Here is a 23,925-nt window from a genome sequence, read left to right as displayed (position 1 = left end):
TCTCTCTCTCTCTCTCTCTCTCTCTCTCTCTCTCCTCTCTCACTCTCTCTTAAAAAAAAAAAAAAGTACATATATGAAGACACGAATTGGTGTGAATATACTTTGTATACAACCAGAGATATTGTGCTCTATATGTATAATAAGAATTGTAATGCATTCCACCATCATATATAAAATTTTTTTAAGAGACAGAGAGAGAGAGAGAGAGAGAGAGAGAGAATTTTAATATTTATTTTTTAGTTCTCGGCGGACACAACATCTTTGTTTGTATGTGGTGCTGAGGATCGAACCCGGGCAGCACGCATGCCAGGCGAGCGCGCTACCGCTTGAGCCACATCCCCAGCCCCAACATATATAAATTTTTTAAAAAGATGTATTCAGTATAGAAACATTTGAGTTAATATGAAAGAAAGCCACAGTGTCTATGTATTAGTTATTACTACTCCTGGGGCAAGAAAAAAAATTTTTTTATTGAACTGGCTGGTTACAATACAGTGAGATTAATTTATCATCAACATTTTCAAATATAATCAGAGTAAAAACATAAAATTTTTTTAATCAAAAAAAAGAAAGAAAAGAAAGTGTCCAGCCTCCTCCCCAGATGCCGTGCTTTCACTCAGGTTGGGCTTGGAGTCAAGATGAGGTTTAAAGATGCCCCAGCTTTGGAATCTGACCAGGAGGCTCAGCACCACCTTCAGTCCATCACATGCCTTTGCATAGCCCTTCAGTTGGGTTCATCTCAATGGTGACACATTTTCCTCATGGTTCTAGTTCTCAGGGCTTCACATCCCCTTGAAGAAAATGATCATTCAAACAAAACTCCAATGGAACTATTAAATTGCTTGTGAATTGGGCATGAAAATGTTCCCCACAGACTTCTTACCATAGTTTTACTGCTCAGTAGCTAGAAGGATCCAGATTCCCAAATAGCAGGCTCAACAAACTCTTATTTCAACAGCTGTGCTATGCCCAGCAGGGTGGTAGATACTGAAAGGAATGCTAGGGAAGGCCCAGTGTCCACGCTTGAGGGCTGACAGTCTGGTTGGGTACACCTAGCTACTTGATGGACATAGAATAGTGCTGATCAATCAGGAAGCTCAGAACACTATAGGACCAAATAAGCAGTGAGGGCTTTTTTTGTCTCTAACAAAAGCTAAAATCTCATCCATTTTGTTTTTGTGTCAGAGAAACACAGAGGGATTATTCTGGCTTCCAAATACTGTGATGAACTAGAATTTTCTATCCCAAGATCCCAAACATTTTTACCTCAAGAATCAAATCAAGAGAAACACATTGTCTTTTGGGTTGGTCTCCTTCTAATGTTATCTGTTCCCACCCCTATCTATAATCAGCCGTGAGTAAAATGGCCTAAGGAAAGTTTTGAGATGATGGGACCAAGATAATCCCTTGAGGATCCAGGCAGGGGCCAACTTGGTTCTCATGTGTATACCTGGTTGAAAAGACAGAAATGTACTTGTGGGGGAAAATGGGACTTATGGACTGAATTGTTACCTTTGTGTGGCACATTCCCTGTTTCTAGGGCAGCACAAGAAACAAAGAATGCATTTATTTTGTGGGAAGGGATAGGGGACAGGGGAAGAAACAGAAACCAGAGGATTGTGCAATAACGACGCTGTCACATCCCTCCAGGAAGTTTATGTTTCGAGTCCTTTGGAAAAGTGAAGCACAGCTGTTTAAAAAGGAGTTTGCTGAGGACCCTGGCCCTGCTTCTGCCACACACTTTCATTTCCTTGGCCATAGGTATGCTACCTCCATCCCCTCATTACAGCCAGGCCACAGTTTCTGGATCCCGTCAGAGCAGACCAATGCCTACCTCTGCAATGACTACAGACCTCAAGTAGCATCAGGGTATTCAAATAGCAGAAGGAGACAGCTTGCTGAATCTCAGCAGGAGAAAATGATGATCCCTGTGTTGTATCCAAACCAGACTGGGCCTGCTGTGTTGAAAATCTTTCCCCCAAGAAGCACCTTCTTCAGATGGCTACTGAAATGCTGATATTAAATACATAATCTCACAAATTAAACCTAACAATTTTGGGGTGCAGATTTAACGTACAAAATAAAAATGTTTCTCAGTCCATCTAGGTAATGGAGGAAGTGTAAATTGTGTGAGGTAGTGCCAACTTGAAGGCCATCCTGCCACTGGCTAGTCATCTGCAAATTTCCTTTATGCCAGGGATGATTTGATGAGTGTGGTTCAGATCTCTCTCTGGAAGCTTCATTAATCTTTTCGATGAGCTGAACAATCCATTGTCTCTCCCCTTTCTCCTACTGGAGCTTCAGGGGTGAAGTACGAAGCTTTCAACCTCAACCTCCAACCAATGATGTCACTTTCCCTCCCGCCATCCTTTCCTAGGTGTTCTCAACACCCTCACCCTTGCCCTGGACCCGAAGTGCATCTGCATTCTACTGCCCTGTTGTCCCATCTGTGTCCACAGTGTCCACTGCAGTGTTGGCATGTGGCAAGCTGAAAGCTGAAAAGGAATCAAGCAGTGGGGTCAGCAGCTGAGAAGCAGGACACTGGAAAGAGACAGGCCTGGGCTGGCCTCCTGCCTTCCTCCATGTCATAACTGTGTAATCTTAATAGCAGGATCCTCAGTGTCTTTGCCTATCAAATGGGGATGAGAACACATGCTTGGGGGAACTGTGAGAATAAATGACAGGCTGCACTGCAGAATGCCTATGCAGATTAAGCATTTCTGGAAAAAAATATTAAAAATTGTATTTTACAACTAGATTGGCATGAAGATAAATAAATTACATGAGATGTGAGGATATCTATTGAACTTAATCACTCACTTTTTTCTTCTGTTTTGAATAAACTAATACATTTTTGTAGGCTCCAGATTTAACTGTGGCCCTAGGAGCTATGTCTTTCCCATAGTATCAAAGTTGGTTGTGAGTTGACCCTTGGTGAGAGATCTGTACTGGAGATGCTTTCTCCAATGTGATTAACTGCTTTCTCCAATGTGATTAACTGCTTTCTGGAAGTTGCTGCTCTCTGACCCTCAGAACATACACTGCCCCTACAGTTTCCCCAAACTTATCTCCCCTCCTTCCCTGGCCCCAGCCATCCAAAAAGTCTACACTGCGGAGCTTCCAGCTCCTCTAATCCTGCCCGTCTCCTTCTCCATTGGAACCCATGTCTTAGTTGCCAATATCCCTCTAACTGGGTCTTGTTCCCTTAGGTCTCTTATTCTTGTTCTGATAAGTCAACATTGAATTTTCTGACAAATATTTCTTACCGAGGTATTAATGATAGTTTCTCCTCTCCCGCTTCTAGAGTGTTTCCATTTTGACAAGGATCTTTAAGAGCTCTATATCATAATTCAAAACCATGTATCTGAGGGAAAAATTCTGTCTGATGAAGGAAATACTTTGAAGCAAACAGTGAAATTTGAAAATCATATATATTGTATTGGACCAGTAGTTTGGTGCCTACTATATCTGTGCATTCAGTGGGCTTTGGTGACATAATTAGAAACTTTGAAAAGGCAGGACACAGCTTATCTCTGGCACAGCCTATCACCAAAATTCTCTTGGTAAATTATTATGCTTAATGGAATATTTTTTAATGATGCCTAAATTACTCAGAATAGTGGCGTTCACACATGCACTGAACATAATTCAATCAATTTCATTCCCCAGTATCTGTCCTTTCTCTCCCCTCATTCCTCCCCCTTCACCCCTACCTCTACCCTGCTGGTCTTCCTTCTAAGTTCATGATACCCCTTTTTTTCTTTTTTCTCTTTAGCTTCCACATATGAGAGAAAACACTTGGCCCTTAACTTTCTGAGTCTGGATTATTTCACTTTACATGACGCTCTCTAGTTTCATCCATTTCCCTGCAAATGACATAATTCTGTTATTCTTTATGGCTGAATAGAACTCCATTGTGTATACATCCCACTTTTTTTTTCCCCATTCATTGGTTGAAAGATACACCTAGACTGGCTCCATAGTTTGGCTTTTGTGAATTGTGCTTCTATAAACATGAGTGTGCATGTATTGCCATAGTAGACAGAGTTTAGTTCTTTGGGTAAATACCAAAGAGTGGCATTACTGGATCATGTGGTGGTTCCATCCCTAGTCTTTTTTTTTTTTAATCTTTATTTTATTTATTTATTTTTATGTGGTGCTGAGGATCGAACCCAGTGCCTTGTCTCTGCAAGGTGAGCGAGCAAGCACTCTACCACTGAGCCACAACCCCAGTCCCCCCTCCCCCCCACCCTGTCGCTAATCTTTGGAGGAACCTCCATGCTGATTTCCACAGTGGCTGGACTAATGCACATTCCCACCGACACATTATAAGTGTCGCCTCCCCTCCCCTGCCCTGCCTTCTTGCCATTGGAGTTTTAATGGGATCTCTTCCATCCTCACGGAGCCACATATCACTTTTTCTTAAGCCATCCCCCCAGCTATGCTTGGTGTGACCTGCCATCCCCACTCATAAAGAACAAACTTCACCACAGTGCTCATTATTTTCTGGGCTTGGGCAGGAAACAAATTTCAGGGATAATGTTGTATGTAAAGGAAAGAACTGTGGCCTGGAGAAGTGAAGTTTGATTCCCGCTTTCATTGCTTACTGTGTGTATGATACGTAGAAAAGTTATTCAATCTTTACAATTCAGTTTTATTCATCTGCAAAATGGGGGCAAGGGTACAAATAGTATCCACCTTTACAGCTGTTGTGCAGAATCATAGAACCAAAGTATCTCCTTTATACTGTCAGAATTAAATGGCATTATTTATACAAAGAGCTTACCTAGAAGCCTAGTGCACATGCCCTAACTGTTATTACTATTGTCACTTCCACTACAGCTATTGCTAATTCTCTTGCTGCCTCCACATTCCTGGTGGCCTAATGAGAGAGTTGGCACTGTTTCCCAGAGTGTGCACTGAACTGCCTGGGAGGGGCCTGAGCACTGGGAGAATCTGGCAGAACAGGTTTTTTTTTTTTTTTCTTTTTTTCAAAAGAGTGGAAAAATAAATCAACGGCAACAGCCCAAATCTGGAAAAAGAATGTACTCTTTTGTTTGTTCTTTACTAGTTGCAAAAGAACCTTCAAATACAGCTAATGCTGAAGTAAATCAAAAGCAACGTGACTGAATCTCTCTGGTTTGTGCTCTTCCTGATCTGGGGAAGACAGACTGTGGCAACTTGAGTTTCTGCTGAATGTGGTGATGGCTGACATAGTTCTAGGATGATGTTGTCTACACCAGGAAGTAGACAAAATTAGGAGTCAGCAAATCAGAGAGACAGCAGAGATGGGGAATGGCAGGAAGCTTTTCACCATGGTGTGTGTGTCTTTGTTCCTTGCTGCAAATTTGTTCAACACTGAACATGAAGTCTCAGGGAATTTGGTTAGAGCTCTTGGTTGAAAGTAACAGAAGCTAAAGTCAGCTCAAGCTAAAGTTAGCTCAAGCAAACAGGGAGATTCATTGCAGATCTAACCTGGGATTGGAATCAGGCCCTCCATGTGTCTTTCCTTTCTGCTTCATTCTTCTTTCTACAGACTTACTTCCTCTATAGCTTTGGTTGACATCATAATAGCTCAGAAGTTTTGTATAGCAGTGTACATCCATCCAGGGAGAACCTGGTCTCACTTTCTCCAAATCTAGAATTCTCATGGGAAGGATTTACTGGGCCACCAGGGTCAGAGTTCTCTCTGTGGTTACTAATCAACAATTGTAAAAGTCAAAACCTGTCATACCAGCATTGCACACACATTATAACTGCACACACACCATAACTACACACCTCCTGTGAGCAGACAGTTCAGGCATGGGGTAAGGAATAACTGGAACTGGTGTTGCTTAACTAGATCACAGAGACGTATCCTTCATATTAGGCTCTGGGCTGCATCCTGACCTTTTCCAGATTTCTCATCATTTTACCTGTGGTCTAAGATGTGGCTATACTCACTGCCCCTGGTCCCTTCATGCTAGGTGGACACTGTGGGCCTAGACAAGCTAATTCCACCATATTAGAGTGGGTATGACCCAGGCTTTAGAACTACAGACATTGAATTAAAGTCTAGGTCTACTGCTTACTAGCTATGTGACCCTGGACAAGTTACTCTCTAAGCCTTGGTTTCCTTATCTATAAAACAAGGATTATATTACCTATATAATGGGATAGTTGTACAGATTAAGGAAAATAAAATAAGCATATTTAAAATACTTGGCATAGAATGTATTCTCAGTTAATCTTTCCTTCTTGATTAGGCTACCTACGAATTTTCAGGAGGGTGAAGGAGTGGCTATAAGTGAGAAGGAAAGACGTGGTAGAATTTTCCATCTGGGAAGCATTATACCTCAGGTATTTTATGGTTATCCTGAGCAAACATGAAATAATTAAAGTGGGTCAGCAGCACTGAGAAAGCCATGCATTGAATGATAGATTCTCATTTTAGAGACAAATCAACAAGGACCAGAGACCCAGTGATGAATGTTTTATCCTTCTAAGAAATTTATCAGTGTAAGTGTATGGTCCTTAAATCTTTCTCAATAACTTTCAAGTTTCATAAAGAAAATCTAATCACTGAGTTCATGAACTACTTAAACATGTTGCCATTTTGGAGACATGCTCCCTTTCAGAATATAACAAGCCATGCTTTTTCTATAAATTACCGTTTATTGATTCGTTACTACAGCAAGCACTGTGTTAAATTTTATATGCATTACCTCATTATAACTTAAGTGCTTGCCCCCTTTTCCAGATGAGGAAATTGAGGCTCAGGTAAATAAGTTGCCAAGGTTACATGACGTTCAGAGAAAGAATTGGAGTGTGAGTTTGGATTAGTCTGATCCCAGAATCTGAACTCCTGGCAACTGTGTGGCACTTCTTCTCAACACCTTGGTTTTCGTTACAAGATTTAGAGACAATCAACAGAAGAAAGGAGTTCCTGAAAAATGTATACCTAGAGTGTCTCACTGAATAAATGGTAATCTCATGGCTCTGTGTATCCTCATAATGTTGCCCCTTCTAGCATGAAGGGGCCAGGGGCAGCAAGCATGGAGACATTCTCAGTCTCAGGTAAAATGATTACAATCTGGGAATGGCCAGCATGGAGCAGAGGGACCACTGTGAACAATATGTTTTGTCATATGCCTGAATGCAAAGTGGTGGGATTATAGGAAGAAAATTAGATGCACAACAGATAGAATATCTACTTGGACCTGAGGACTATTCTAATCACCTACTTAGAGGATACTAGTGATGGCAGGATTGAAACTATGTGTGGCGGGGGGGGGGGGGACTAGAAATTTTGTCAGCTTTAGACCTGTTTGTGTTTTCCCAACTGGGGCAAAAATGTGTGCATGCTGATCACCTGTAGCTTGTGTATGCATGCAGGAGGACTATTTTGGCCTGTTCCAGAAAACAACTGGCTTTAGTGACTAACGTTAGATACTGTGAGTAACTCCTTCTGTATTTGAAGGGTTCTTCATCCCTTGGCCTGTGTACCAACCAATCATGGAGGCCACTGTGATCTCTGGCCTAACTGACATGCTCCTTCAGAAACATTTATTTTGTTCTCTTTGTGCTACTGTGAATTTCATTATATTCCAGACTGTGCTTCAATTGTGCTTTTGTTAAAAAATCGCATTCTGTGTGTAAATGAAAAAAAAAAAGTTTAGATATTAGTTGATCTTGATTTAAAGTATAACTGAATTAATATCTCAATTTTTTCTTTTTCATTCCCCTTCTGTTTTTCAGCTCCAGGGTTCCTTGAAAAGAAAACAGGTAGTTAACCTGTCTCCTGCCAACAGCAAGAGGCCCAATGGCTTTGTTGACAACTCTTTCCTTGATATCAAAAGAATCCGTGTTGGGGAGAATCTCTCTACTGGACAAGGTGGCCTCCAAGTAAATAATGGACAAAATCAAATTATGCCAGGGGCCTTGCCTATGAGTCAGGCACCCCCGAGAAAGATTAGCACACTGCCATCCCACATACATTCTCCTGGCAATGCTTTGTTTAACATGGGCTTAAAAGAAGTGAAGAAAGAGCCAGGAGAGACTCTGTCTTGCAGTAAGCACATGGATGGTCAAATGCCCCAGGAGAATCTTTTTAGTAATAGGTATGGAGATGACCCTGGAGAGCAACTGATGGATCCTGAGCTGCAGGAACTTTTCAATGAACTGACCAACATATCTGTGCCTCCCATGAGTGACCTTGAATTGGAGAACATGATCAATGCCACCATAAAGCAGGACGACCCATTTAACATTGACTTGGGTCAGCAGAGCCAGAGGAGCACGCCCCGACCCTCCTTGCCCATGGAGAAGATGGTGATCAAAAGTGAATACTCACCTGGCCTGACTCAAGGCCCCTCCAGCTCTCCTCAGTTAAGGCCTCCATCCGCTGGCCCTGCATTCTCAATGGCCAATTCTGCCCTCTCCACTTCGTCCCCAATTCCTACAGTCCCTCAGAGCCAGGCTCAGCCTCAGACAGTGTCAGGAGCAAATCGGGCCCTGCCAAGCTGGCAGGAAGTATCCCATGCTCAGCAACTCAAACAGATTGCGGCCAATCGTCAACAGCATGCCCGGATGCAGCAGCAACAGCAGCAGCAGCAGCAGCAGCAACAGCAGCAACAGCAGCAACAGCAGCCGCAGCAGCAGCAGCACCAGCCTACCAACTGGTCAGCCTTGCCCTCTTCTGCTGGACCATCCCCAGGTCCATTTGGGCAGGAGAAAATTCCCAGCCCTTCTTTTGGTCAGCAGCCATTCAGCCCACAGGGCTCCCCTATGTCCGGGGTAGCTGGCAGTAGCAACCAGTCAAAAGTAATGGCTAACTACATTTACAAGGCCAGCCCCTCAACCCAGGGTGGGCATCTGGATGTGCTCAGCCGAAGTTTTATTAACAACCCCCACCCAGCCCTGGAGCCCCGTCATGGCAACACCAAGCCTCTGTTCCATTTTAATTCAGATCAAGCAAACCAGCAGATGCCTTCTGTTTTGCCTTCTCAGAACAAGCCTTCTCTCCTACACTATACCCAACAGCAGCAGCAGCAGCAACAGCAGCAGCAGCAGCAGCAGAGCTCAATGACAGCTCAGCAGCAGCAGCAGCAACAACAGCAGCAGCAACAGCAGAGCTCTATTTCAGCTCAGCAGCAACAGCAGCAACAACAACAGCAACAGCAGCAGCAGCAGCAGCAGCAACAGCAGCAGCAGCCACAGCAGCAGCAGCAGCAGCAGCAGCCACCATCACAGCCCACCCAACCCTTATCAAGCCAGCCTTTGATGAGGTCACCCTTACCACTTCAGCAAAAGATCCTGCTTCAGAAAATTCAGAATCAGTCCATCACAGGACTGGGCTATCAAGTCTCCCAACAACACAGACAGGTAAGGGCTCTACCACTCCAAACATAGAGTTCCCAGAGACCATTTAGCTTGGTCAATATGCTTATGTTGGGGCATTATCAAGACCAAAAGCAGTGGTGGTGTTGATGGGTTCACATGAAGACTTCATGAGCCTATTTCTCTTAGGGTGTCTAAGGGCAAGGGCTAATATTTCCTTGTGGAGCATTGTTATTGGGATGTATAATGATCAAAGGTTCTTGATTATTAGGAATTGTTCATTATTAAATAAAACAAAAAGTGTTGCTATAAATCTCATGCCTTTCATGACATATCCAGTTGCCAGTCAGATTCTGATGTGCTTGATGTTCATTCATCCAACCAGTTAATCAGTCATTGAGTCAATGTCCACTTCCCAAGTGTCTACATGTGTAAGATATTGTGATTCATGCTGAGTATTAGAACAATGCCAGAAGTGATATTATGAGTATTCAATGTCTGGACTATACCTCCACCAACTGACTGTAATATCTTAATGCCCAACCTTCATAATAGATCCTGCCATAAGTGCATTTGGTGCATGTGTGCTGATTACCAGCACCAAATGAGACATGATCCCTGTCTACAAACACAGTCAGAAGAGAGTGACAAGCTTTAAAATTATCATTTTAATACTAGATGGGAAAGAGTAATGATAAGAGAACAGAAGTTGGGTATCTTCCCTAGAAAGAGGAAATCAAGGGAGGCTTCTGGAGAAAGTAGTGCCTGAGTTAAGTATTAACTGTGATTGCCTCATGTCCTTTGATTTACATAAAATAGAGATTTACTCTGTCCTGATAGGAACAGCATAAAGAGAGAGCCCTGTGCCTTCAGAGCACATACAGGCAAGTAAGCCCTGATCCCCAAGGAAGAAACTCTTCCTGGAAGGAAGAAACTCTTCCTGGAAGGAAGAAAGTTTGAACATTGCTTTGACATATTATTTGACAAGTCTACATTATCTGTCCATGCTCCAACATAGCACATTACAAAACAATATGTTGGGGTAGTACGATGGAGCTGAGCCTAAGGCCAGTAGCATTCTGAGAGTAGTTTCATGGCAGCTGCCCAGAAAAGAATACCATGAACACCACAGGCTGTGTCCAAGCTGACCTTTGCCCTACATATGGGCCAAGAGAAAACTAGATTCAAGGAGGATTCAAAAGCCATGTGCCAAGTAAGACTTTCAGCTCTTAGACAGTTAAGAAACCTAAACAAACAAACAAATGAAAGAAATTTTAGAATTATTTAAAAACAAACTGTGAAACTGCTTTTTAGTGCTGTAAGAAGGTATTTGATTTGGATGAACACAGGGTCAGATCTTACTCTGACCTGCCTAGCTGTATGCAACTTCAAGCCTCTCAGAACCTGTTTGGACTGCTTCCTCACCTGTAAATAAGGGTCCTAATGGTATCTGCTGGGTTCTGTTGAGAATGAAATGACATAATTCTTAGCCCAGAGTCTGGAATAAACTGATTATTACTGTGATTATCACGTAGAGATCCATAAATATCAAAATATTATTTTTAAACAAGGACTATTTTTACATAGGAAAGACACTAGATTAAAGTAATGGGAGAAGAAATTCTATATACACAGTAATATATATTACAGTATATTACTATCTGTAATTCTTTCCCTGTGCAGCCATGTAAGTATGTAGCAATTTGTACTCCTTGATCCAGACTTCTGACCATACAAATGGAAATTATAAATAAGATAGTAATGAGTTAGCATTTATTGAGTACCTACTCAATATCTGGGATAACTTCTGTTGCTCTTACTGGCAGTATTTTATCTCACCCATATGAGGAAAGTACCATTATTTCCACCTTATTGATAGGAGACTTGAGGTGCAGAGAGCTTCAGTAATTTTCCCAAGCTTACACAGAAATTAAATAGCAGAGCCAGGATCCTGATGGTCTACTTTAAAGCCTACACTTTCAGCCACTAGGATATAACTCTCAGAGGTAGGATTTGTTGAGAAATGAATGAACTCTGTAGACCAATGTAAGGATTCTCAAAAACAAAAAGGGTTTCTTCTTATATTGAGCCCTATTAATATAATCTACATAGAAGATTAAGACTTTGGGGGATGAAAAAAAACCTTACGTCTTTAAACTTCAAAGAGGTTAAAGAAAGAAAATTATAAAAATGTGTGTGATCGTGGACTTTCCTGAGAATAAATATTATGGAACTAACCAAAATTCACAATTTAGAACAGGAAATACACATCATTCATGTCCCATCAGATATTTTTTGGGAGCGTCCTTGCTACCTCCAATATCCTTTGTCCTGTTTTGGAGCATAGTGTTGATATCAGCAACTGCACACATACTCCTCCCTTAGTCTGCATTCAGGCTTCCTAGACACAAGCACACCAGTGAGTGATGAGGACCAAATCTGCAAACATCTTCCAGGGCCCAAAATCACTTTTCACCTTTTCCAGTGCACATGATGCCAAGAAATTTTTCTTCTCTTCAGGAAGGCCCTTAGAAATTGGTAGAAACAGTAGTATTTCAAGCTAAAGGCCTCTTCTATATAAGCAGGCACTAGCTACACATTTAATGTTTTATTACAGCTGTGTAGAGGGAACCACATTTTCCCTTCCAGCCCAGTGATTCTGTGTGTGACCCAGAGGTAGTCCTGCATCTGAGTTTTAAGCAAATAGACCAGAGTTCTGTAATCAGTAAGTATTCCCCTTTTGAAGGCATCCAGCTGAGGGCTGTGCACATACTATTAATGGTGCCATTGTTTAGTATAGCTACAGAATTTTCTCTAGGGATCTAGAGCACTACAGCACATTTGGTAGATTATTGCCAACACAATAATATTTTTGAAAACAGTTACAACTGGGTAATGTTGCTTTGGGTCAAAACCAAGGAATAATTATGATACCTCAAGGCTGTGTTTCAAGGGTGGTGTGTGAACTTTGTCTGAAGGCAATAAAGAAAATAGATGAATTGTTTCTCAAGATGATCGTTTTGAGAAGCAATTTTTGTGTACATATTTCTAAGGTTTTTCTGATTCTTATTGTCTCATCCAGCATATTGCCAACTATTCTTAACTTAGAAAGAATAGTTTTAACATTTCCATCTATACTAAACAATAAGGACGTGTATTCTTTCGCCAGAACAGCTAAATCTCTGTGACTCATGACCAAAGTCATGGGAAGAAAGGATTGGGAATTAGATAACTATTACATTTATCAACCAAAGCATCTTACATGAAAATACTAGTCAAGTAATATTTTTTCTTCTTGTCATACTCATTTTTCGTCAAACATGGGAATATTTACTGTGGGATTTGCTAACTAGAGCCCTGTAGTCTTAGAAATGGTAGAAATCTTGATTCTCTGCTACCAAATGGTAGGTTGAATTTGTTGATCAGTTGCTTGAAGTTCACTCAGTAGATGCCACAAAGCGGGTCTTTCTTTTAGAACTCTAAACTCAGGCAGATCCAGGCACAGGCTGAGAGCATTTGGGGGAGTTCCCAGACCCATCTTCCTTACCTGTGTACCCACCTCTGACTCCTTGATATGAACAACGCCTGAGGTATGGGTGCACCATGATCAAATTGTTGGATGTAACCTTATTGCTCCATGGCTTTACTGGGAGAACACATGGCATTGGTGTTTTACAAAACATTTTCAGTGGACTCTTGTCTTGCTGATATTTTGAGGCTCAGCCAATAGAGATACCTCCTGGTTATAGTTTCTTCTCTTCCCAATTTGAGGGTCATGAGAAAGGACAGCACAGTGATATCATATATGCATGGCTGATTTTCTTCATGTCACTGAACACTTGATGAAGTGTAAGAGTTGGTGGTTGATCAGGGCTCATGAGGGTTCAATTCAAGTCCTTACCTCTTGAACAAACAAGTGATATTTTCCACAGCTATATAATTAGTCACTTAAAAGTGTGAATCTTTTCTAACATTAGATCTATGCAACTCAAGCAGATTCTATATTCATTTTAGAATCCTTCCATGTCTGAAACTTCTGGGAAGGAAGGCAGCCAGTGAATGGATGGTTTGTTATGACTGAAACATGAATTTGTACATTTTCTCCTTAGTTTAAAGCCAAGCTCCCCAATCATATGTTATGAACCTCACCCCAGCCTCTCTACCCTGCCAAGCTGATTCTTCTTTACTTGATTTAACCTTGGGATAAATTCAGCAAGTGTCCTAATGTCCTCTTCCCACTCTTCTTTAAAGTAATAGTGCATATCTGATATTAAAGATGAACACTCAGGAAATTGTTTTCAAACAGGCCTGAGTGGTGGTGGAAGGAATCACTTTAGCTCACATATACTGACAGTACTTCTAAATCTTTATTATTGTCTGATGAAAGTGCCAGAGATAGAAGACAGAAACCTTGTATCACTAAAATTCCCATTTGAATAGGAAAATCTGGAATTCAGTGCTTTGCAATAATGTAACATCCAAGCCAGGCCATTGCTGGAGCTAGAGTTTGGCCGAAGGTCATTCACTTAAGCTAGCGCCAGGGTTCTGCTTTAGAGGCCTGAACAAGGTTAGAGGAAGTCAGGAGCAGGGAAGGAGTGAGACAAAACCAAGCCAAAGTCCTACAGAGGCTAGAAAACAGGATATTCAAGACCCAAGAATGAGGCCAAAGGACGGTGGCAAACTTCTGGTCAAAGGCAAAAGTAAATAACATGAAATCTAGAGTGAAGATGGGATAGAGACCCAAGAGAGATCCAAGGGTCCCTGCAAGTGACTCCTGACCATTTGGTGACCTCCATCATGACTCACCTTGGCTGGGTCTTGGCAAGAGTGGAAAAGGTTGACAACAAGCACATTGTGGGATGTGTCAGGCCAGGATATTTCATCATTTGTCTTCTAAGTTTACGAGGGAAAAATTTTTTTTTGGTTTTAATACTCCATGACACTGATGGACACAGGATGCAGTGAGTTTCCAGATACATAGATTCATATCATTGGTGCTAAAAAATGTTTATTGGAAAAATTAGCAGGAGGGGTTTTGTTGTTTTGTTTTAACATTAGCACCCACTCTGTGCTGGGTACAAATAACCCAAATGATAGATATTATCATCTTTACAGGCAAAGACATCAGGCCCAGAAAGGTCAAATTCCTCATTCAGAGTTACAGTTAATAATTGGCCTGATTTTAAAATCTAGGGCTGTCTACATACTATGCTGCCTAAGTTAAGAAAATTGGTAGAAGAGGTTTGGATTGTGCTGTGTGTGTGTGTGTATGTGTGTGTGTGTGTGTGGAGAGAGAGAGAGAGAGAGAGAGAGAGAGAAAGGGGGGGGGTTGAAATTCTACTATTCTCTACATTCCTAGGCAAAAACTGTATCTGTGGTACCATTTAAATGAATTCTGCTGTGGAAAGAGATTTTCAGTCAAATTCACTGAATTTGTTTATCTGATCTCTAAGCTTCCTGGTCTGCATTACTAGGAGCAGTGAACTAAAGATTCCAGGCTAAATTGAGGTCTGCCTTGCTTTTAACTCTGGCAGTAGCTTTAAACACATTCATTCATTCAAAAAAACAAATTTTTTTTTGAACGCCTGCTCTGTGCCAGGCACAATTCTGGGTACTGATGCTACAACTGAGAACAAAGAAGAAGTTTTGGTGCAGCAAAGGGAAGCATAAAAATTTTAAAGTTTTTAAAAAATTAAATAATCAGCATTTCTAAATTGAACTATTTTTATCATATTGCAGGCTAATATAGCAATATTCTATTGCTAGAATAATTTACTGGTGGGCTTTTTATACCTCTTATCTTAGATGAAAATTAAAAAATAAAAAACAATCAAGGAAGAGGGCATAAAATTTAGTTTTTAAAGCAAAATATTCTGGAGTTTTATTAGATTTTTTAATGATAAAATATTGTTTATTATCTTTTTTTAACATCATGCATTAGGATTTAAGAACTCATTCAAAGTCACTTTCATTTCCTCAGTAGGGTAAATCCCTAATTCTTGCAATCATTCATTCATATGATGAAAGTGTATTAAGTTCCTACAATGTGTTGGAAACTGGAGAATCAACATTAAATGACCCTACTTGTACCCACTTAATCTAAAAAATTGAGAAGACAAGGTACTTTACCTTAATGAGCTTTCCTCCTGAAGGAGGTATCTGTCCCGCTTAGATTCCCATTGGATGTGTATTCTATACTGTCCTGATCCTTAACAACCCAATATAGAATAGCAAAAATCACAGAGACATTTTCCCTAAGTCAACAAGTTCAATTTGTAAACATGCTGTTTTAACCTTTTACAGAGTAGAACTCTATTTGCTAGGTATTCTACTTTTCCCTCTTATTTTATTTTGGTATTCTAGCTCAAAGCACAATGAAGTTAATTAATTAAAGTAACAACTCCTGTATCCTTCAATAAAGAAATAAACACAATAACAGGAAGAACATGTTAGCCTTAGGATCCTAATACATAGAGTTCAACTCCACAGTCAGGGAAATGGCTTCTATTCTCATTCCAAGGTCTTTGTGTGTCACATCCATCAATAAGAGCTATGCATTTAAAGCATTAGTGTGTAATTTAGCCTGTTGAATACCAAGTTTCCAACTAGGGAAAGACAGGGTATAGGGTTAAGAAATGGATTTGATCCTGGAGCTGGAAATGAAAGAGGGTTAATGGAAAATCTGACAGATATTTAACTGTAATGTGCATTAATGTAGGTGACTCAAATAATCCCCTTTGCACCCATTCTAATTAGTTTTGCCTTTTCCAGGCAGTTCTTATTGGTTTGGTAGAAGAGGGAAGTGGTTTCCTTTGGCGAAATGGAAGGAAGGAAAAAGCAGTTTAGTCAGTGCACTTATCAGTAAATTTGCACATTAATGGTTAAAGTCGGGTGCAAAGCCTTGAGATTCAGAAGGTGTTTACTTTAAGGAGTTTTAGGTCTGAAACAAAAGAATGTACAAATGTTTAGACTGCTAGCATCGACAGATGTAATGTGAGTGAATCATCTTACTCTTCTACATTGTGGTTTAAGCAGGGAAGATCCAACTTACACACACACACACACACACACACACACACACACACACACACCACACGGGTGGGGGCAGCTCTCTGGATACTAATTAGAGAACCCTAGCTGAATATTTGCATTTGATGCAATGAATCTGAGCAATAAAATGATGCCCTATTCTCCAAGCAATAAATTGAATTGAGCATAATAGAGGGAAGCCAAGACTGCTTTCCTGTGCTGTGCATCCTGCAAAATCAAATGTTTAAGGTCTCCCAGGATGAAAGAAGGGGGTGGCTGAGTTTATCTTTCTTTCTTCTTCTCATTCCTCCTCACTGAATCACAAACGTTTCCCACAGTTTGTGTTTCACAGGAGCTTAAGTTCAACTCCACCTTTAGAAAAGGAACTTCACAAACAGGGAATTGTCTTGGCTCTCCTTTATTTTATTTATTTACTTTTTTCCTTTCTTCTTTTTTATGGTATCAGGGATCGAACCCTGGACATTGCGTAATGTTAGGCAAGACAAGGCAGGTGTTTTTTATTTGTTTGTTTTTTTATTGTCATTGTTTTGTTCTGTTTTTAATTGAAGAGGGACACAATACCTTTATCTATCTATCTATCTATTTATCTATCTATCTTTCTTTCTTTCTTTTCATTAGGATCAAACCCAGTGCCTCACACATGCTAGGCAAGTGCTGTACTACTGAGCTACAACTCCAGCCCACGGCAGGTGTTCTTTTACTGAGTTACATTCCCATCCCTTTTTTAAAATTTTATTTTGAGAGAGGGTCTTGCTGTTGCCTAGGCTCACCTCAGACTTAGTTAGGATCCTCCTGTCTCAGGCTCCAGAGTAACTGGAATTACAGGTCTGTGCTTCTTGGAAGTCCCCAGGTATACAGGACTGTGTGAAGTAAGCACAGGAGTGTGTGTGCCTCACGTTCTGGACTTTGGCTCACATCTCTATTGTCTCTGGGTCTTCAGTAGTTCTCTTCTTGGTGCCACCCCCCTCTTCTTTCACCCTTTTTTCTACAGACTGATTTTGAAGTAGCCTCTTTTCCCTGAACTTGAGGTCTGTTCCATGGCAAGCCTTGAAAGGGGCAGGGCAGGGACACAGAACTGCTGGAGCTGTTATTGACAATAAGGAGGAAGACACATTTCCTGGAAGAGGATCCATGTTGAGGAGACTCATGAGGCTAATGAGCTGGCCGGCCCATCTCATATCCCACAAGCCTCTGGCACAGATTCATGAATGCTGAATGGGCATGCCCGTGGGCAGAACACATCCAGGAAGCTTCTGACCATTGTCCCTTCTTGCTCAGGTGCTTGCTAACTGGCTTGCCTCCTTCAGGTCCTGCCAATGTGCGACCAGAGTGAGCATTCCTAAATAGGAATTTGATCATGTCAGCTGCTTAAACCTTTAAATGGTCTTCATTTTCCCAGGATAAATTCTAACTCCTTATGTAGTTTATAAAGCTCTATATGATCTAACTGTTGCCAAACATAGGATTTATGTATTTCATTCCCAACTTTCTCCTTTTCTGACTCCCACTCATCCACAAAGCCTTCCCCCAAACTCATAATCACTCTTCTCTCAGTTCCCTCCGTAATAAATGTCCTCTAATACTTGAAAGCTACAATGCTCTCTTCCACATGCCCCACCCCTGTCTCCACATGTACTGTTCCTTCGGCCTAGAACACTCTTCTGCTCTACTTTTTCTGGCTAACCTAGTCTTAATGTATCTTAGCTAAGACTGCAGTTATTTCCTCTAAAAGGTTTCCTTGACCTTCAGATCTGGGTTAGCTCCCATCTTATTGGCTCTGGGAGCTCCTTCTCCTTCCTCTCTTGAAGTATCTGTCATTTCTCACATAATTTCATTCCTGAGTGTATTTTCCCCAACTAGATGCAGGCTACTTGAAGTGGGGGATGTATCTGTCTTGATCACCACTATATTCCAATCACTCGCCCTCTACTATGTTCTAGGGACCCAAAACATATTTGTCAGACTTATACCACTGGCCCTTGATTCTTGCCCCTGTTCCAGGGATTTGAGAACATCAGAAGAATACTCTTTCTTCCTCTTCCTGAGAAGGAAAACAGGAGCTGGCACTTCCACCTCTCTCCACACCAATTCCACTATGTCTGCCTTTAAAGCACCACTCGCCCAAGGACCTGCAGTCCTAGTTCTTCTAGTTCCTATTGTCAGAGCTGGAAGCAAGACACTTCCATCTCAGATGCCCCCTTGGCTCAACCTGTGGGTGGGAATTCTGAAGAGGCATTTTTAATGGAGGCTGAACTGATCTATAACCTGAGGAATCATATGGATAAGGGACAACTAGGAGTTTATCAGGGATATTTTAAGTAATTATTTTCCATTATCCTGAAGGCAATGAAAAGTTGTAGAAAAAAAATACCGGTTGTTTTTTGACAGAGGAATAACTTGTGTCTAACACAAGGTAGTTGCTGAATTCATACATGCTGAATGCTATTGAATCAGATTTTCTCTCTAGAAAAGTTGTTCTAGTTGCAGTATAGAGAACCCTCTGAAGGGGCTCAGGTCAGAGATAAGAGGACCTTCACATCATATATATATACATAGATAGATAGATAGATAGATAGATAGATAGATAGATAGATAGATAGATCTCAAGAACATTTCAGAGATTTTGAAGTGCAGTTTCTTTGGGCCATGGGAAGAACCTCATAGAATCTTTGAGGATTAACCCATTCTTATATCTTGCTTCTCTGGCCAACATTGTTCCCAGAAGATTGTTTCCATCAATTATTATCTCTTTTTATCTACACTCTTCCTTTCTATCTTCAAACATGTCAAATCCCCAACATCCTTCAAAAGCAACTTTCCATCAGCTCTCTACTTCTTTGAATTAGGCTCAGAACCTCAGTGATCAACATAAGGCTCAGAACCTCAGTGATCAACATAAGTTCTGTCTCTTCTCCCAGGGGCAGTTTCTGGTATACTGCATGACCATCCACGTTCCACCTCTTTTCCATCTCTGCTCGCGACCCACACATGCTCTGACTATTGTAATCCTTCCTTCAACCTCCTTCTCTTCAGCTACCCTTTATCTTCCCAATAATGTTGGGACAGTGTGCTGAAGCACCTCTGCCTTGCTGCATTTTTCTTGGGGCTAAAGCCAGCAGCTGGGGTTAACTGCTATCTCTGATGCTTTTGCCAGGCCTCCTTCCTAGAATTGCAACTTACCCAAGATTCAGCCATTCCTTGGGGTCAAACTCCACAATATCAGCTCTCCCTTTGGCCAAGCACTGCTGGATTCCATCTTTTCCACCATCTAGGTCAGTGCTGGTAGGACTTGGAGCCTCGGGACATTTACCGTCTCTGTCCCTTCTTCGAGTGCCTGAGTGCCCAAATGTTCTGCAGCCACCTCTCCTCAAGCTTTGAAGCAGGCAGCATTTTTTTTCCTTCCTTAGTGACCACAGCATAGTGCAGAGATTTCATTTGGTTCAGGTCTTATCATATGTTATTATGATCTTTTTTAAGGTCTCTGGTCTAACCAAATTATGAACTCCTAAAGAGTTGGACCAGGGGATTTCTTATGCTTCTTTCTTAATTCATAAAACATTCTCTATTTATTACTGTATCCGCTATTTTCTACCTTACATGGTAGAAAGTTAAGTCCATACCTTAACCTCTATACTAGACTTCAAGCTCCTTGAGATCAGGGTCTTTAGGAATTCATTTTTTCTTTTCATCCTCCATGGACTAACAAGATTATCTGACAGAAAAAAAAATATCAACAAATGAACAAATAAGGAGAAGAGGGAAGGCAAATGAAAGAAGTTGTGGTGTGTGTGCGTTTTCCTACATGGTCTCAAAATCAAAGTAAATGAAATGAGTTTAAATAATTTCTGATATCAGTCTAAATATAAAATGGGTGCGTTTGAGAATTTACACATTACTTCCAAAATGTTGTGAGCATCTTAACAATCATATGACTTTGACTAAGTTATTTAAATTCCCTGAGACCAACTGTGTTATCTGTAAAGTGAAAATGATAACATCTATTTTACAGAATTGTTGAAATTTTTCCATGAAATAACCCATGAGGCATTCAACAAATACAAGGTCAGCACTTTATAGGCAATTCCCAAATGTTAGCTTGCTTCTCCTTGCAAAGTAACAACTTTTCAATGAAACAATACAAATCAAATGCCAGCAGACACCTGCAACGGGGATTTTCAAAACACCCTACCTCTAACTCTTGTGTTTCTAGGCAACTAAGGCAAAAAGAAGTCCTGTGGGGATATAGATGTTTTGTTTTGTTTTGTTAAATACAGAAGTAAGCATGCAGATTCATCTATGAGAGGCAAACATTTTCCTGGAAATGAATTCAATGGTACATTTATCATTGGAAGAATTAGGTCACATAAGAAACTCCATCTTCCATTGGAAATTTTGCAAAGACACTGGCATCATTTACTTTGATGTTTCTGTTAGTAAGCCGGATTATAAAGTCTGAGGCCAAAATCTTAGACTTCTAAGTAGTCTTTTATCTGGAAAGCTGAGATAATGTAGTTACAAATACAGTGTTTTCTAAAGACCACTTCAGTGTTTTTCACACTTGGCTTTAGCCAAGCAGTACTTTCCTACCCCTACTTTACCTTTTCTAGTTTCCCTGTGGCACCTCCCACCTACCCAGGAACAGGATTTATTGACCTCATAACAATGCATAATTAAAATGCCTGTTACATTGCCTCGCTGAAATATCAACTGTCTGGAATGAATTTCTGATGAACCCATGCATTGTGTGAGACAATTAGACCTGATGAATGCCTACCTCAGAATCAGATTTTAGGGAGGACTTTCTAAAACCTCTTGATGTGCTCTAATTTTATACCCCCGCCCCATACAGCTCTCTCTCCAGACCAAACTCATTCAAAATCATCATGAAAAAATTCAGCAATTAGCATATTACTTATTGCTTGAAAATATTTGAGCACTGCCTATATGTAGCAAGCTGTTATAAGAATTGTAATATATGAGCTTTATTGTGTGGGAGCAGCACCAGAATTAGACACACATGAAGTCTGGACCCCAACTTGTTGCTAAGTATTTTACTACTAGTCCTCAGGCCTAGTCTACTTTCTTTGTTACCATTTAAAAGTGTAAAATCAAAATACATTTATGATTCAAAATGCAATTAATCTCTTTTTTAATTTGGATTTTTATTTTTATCAAAGTAACACATGCACATAATTTTAAAAGATGATGCTATATGTGGAAGCAATTCCCTGACCCCTCTTCCCTTACTCTTCTTAGTCTCTGGTAGAATTTACTTTCTTCATTATAAGTTGGTTCTTAATGGTTTTTACCATTGTATTTCTAAATGCCTATCATACCTGTGATCTCTTGATTTATTAATTTTAGGCAAGATCTAATACATCTTATTATAGTACATGAAGATTTTAGTTCTCTTTCCAACTTTCTCCTTCTCCCTTTTCATCAATATATCTAGTTAGATTTAAAAATTCACTTCAGTCCATATCAGTGCTTTCAGAATGGATGAAAAGATAAATAATATTTACTGCTGAGATAGGCTGTCTACTGTAATTATAACTCCTATCCAGGAGTTCAGTGTTTAATTTTTTTTTTTCAAATGTGAAGTTTCTTTGACTTGCCTGCTAAGTTTTCTCTTACCATCTAACAGCTCTGCAGAACATCCCTCAATACACACTTCACTCTGATTCTTCTAGGCCATCTCTGTTCCATTTCTCTTCCGGAGTCATCTCCTCAGGATTCCCCATTCTTCATTCTCTGACTTCATTCTCTGACTTCATTCTCTGAACCCCCCATCACTCCTATTCTATAAGGGAGTCTTTATTTTTTTATTGTCTTTTATTTCTCTGTTTATTTACACTCTCATTTGGGTGGACTATTTTTTGCGTGCTCACCTGGCCTGCGCGGGGCGCTGAGTTCGATCCTCAGCACCACATAAAATAAAATAAAGATGTGTCCACCAAAAACTAGAAAATAAATATTAAAAAATTCTCTCTCTCTCTCTTTCTCTCTCTCTCTCTCTCTCTCTCTCTCTCTCTCTTAAAAAAAAAAAAAAAAAAAACCTTCAGGGGGTGAAGTGGTAGAGCATTTGCCTAGAATGCCCAAAGCCAGTGTTCAATCCCTGGCACTGGGGGGAAGGGGTAGGAGAATATATATATATATACATGTATATACACACACACACATATACACATACACATGTATATAAACTCATATGAGGTGATAAGGAAAAATAAGCATTAAAAAGTATTTATTTAACATAGAAAGGGTGCTAATAGTCTGGTTGGTGTCACAGAGTAAGCAAAGAATGGATGAGATAGGAACCCTCATTGAGCACCTACTCTAGATCCAGTGCTTTCTCCATCACATTCCTAAGAAATAGGAATAATTGTCTCCTCTTTACAAATGAGGAAGTTGAGAACAGAGTGGTTTGGTAATTTGTTTAAGGTCACACAGCTAGCAGATAGTAGAACTGGAATTCAAACCCTTGTGTGAAAGCATGCATGCATAATCCTATAATCCTTGCCCGAAAGGAGTTTGCTCAATCTTTAATCCGGTGTCAAATGATTATTATTCTATGGCTCACTTTTCTTTTTTTGCAATGTGTGTGTATGTGTAAAACTTAACTTTGGTTAATACACCATCTGTTTTTGTAGTCCTCATATATTGAGTTTTATTATTATATTTTTCCATGAACTTCTGGAACAGTTATTTCAAAGGAGGTTTCAGTTCTTTAACCCCCCTATTTCCCAGGCAGTGAGCAGTTACAATCTGATCTGGTTATAACTGAAAATATGCTAGTGGTTTTGCCCTTCTCCCTGGTGGCTTTTGGTTTTTATGCCAGTCAGTTCATTTGCTGACATTTATCACATTTAGCTCCTGCCTAAGGGACATCCAGTGTTATTGGTGGGGAATTAACAGAGTAGAAGAAATGCTGCCTAGTTCTGGCCAAGTACTCTATCAGCAGCATGTTACTCTAAGCTCGAGTTCCTTGAAATATGAACTGGAATGCTTCACAGAAATAAAGCTGAAGAGTAAATATAAGGGGAAGAAACATAGGAAAGGATTTAAAATGAAGGAAGGAGGACAGTATTATTGGTCTGGTTGTTGTTGTTGTTAGTGGATAAGTTGAGGGTAGTTCTATTGTGCAAGCTAATTAGTACCACTGGGTGTGTTTCATTCCTGAGGGCACAGTTGAAGCCTTGCCTACTGGTCTTGACACTTCAGCCCCGCCTCTCTTTACACAAGGGAAGCTGCTTGGATAAAACAAGGGGACAGCTCTCTGTGTGTACTCATAGCACTGTCCTCTGGCAGCATCCTGGTTGCTGCTCAAGTATTAATTGCTCTCAGAGGCAGAAATGCTTTCATACAATTAGACATTAGAAGCAGTTACTTGCTTTCTGAACAGTCTCTGCTTTTGAAAATGTTGGGTTCCAGCAGTTCATTTGTAATTTGGTTGTTTGGCACACCTTGTGGGTTTTTTTCCCCCCATAGGAACATTAAAAAAAAAAAAGACTTGTTCAGTGTACATTGATTGAGCCAGGCACAGTGGGAGAATCA

General features: G+C 40.5%; 1 protein-coding gene across 1 annotated transcript in view; it reads left to right on the top strand.

The window, feature by feature from the left end:
• Maml2 (mastermind like transcriptional coactivator 2) overlaps positions 1-23,925 on the top strand; it is a 323,223-nt gene that overhangs the window by 213,092 nt on the left and 86,206 nt on the right. Inside the window, exon 2 of the mRNA XM_026402743.2 lies at positions 7,741-9,366. Coding sequence (XP_026258528.2) covers positions 7,741-9,366 — 1,626 coding nt within the window. The remainder of the gene's footprint in view (positions 1-7,740; positions 9,367-23,925) is intronic.

Source organism: Urocitellus parryii, chromosome 4, assembly GCF_045843805.1.
Source record: "Urocitellus parryii isolate mUroPar1 chromosome 4, mUroPar1.hap1, whole genome shotgun sequence".
In the NCBI taxonomy this organism is placed as follows: Eukaryota; Metazoa; Chordata; class Mammalia; order Rodentia; family Sciuridae; genus Urocitellus; species Urocitellus parryii.
The sequence above is the reverse complement of the archived record's forward strand: the minus strand, read 5'-3'. Positions and strand labels throughout refer to the sequence as shown.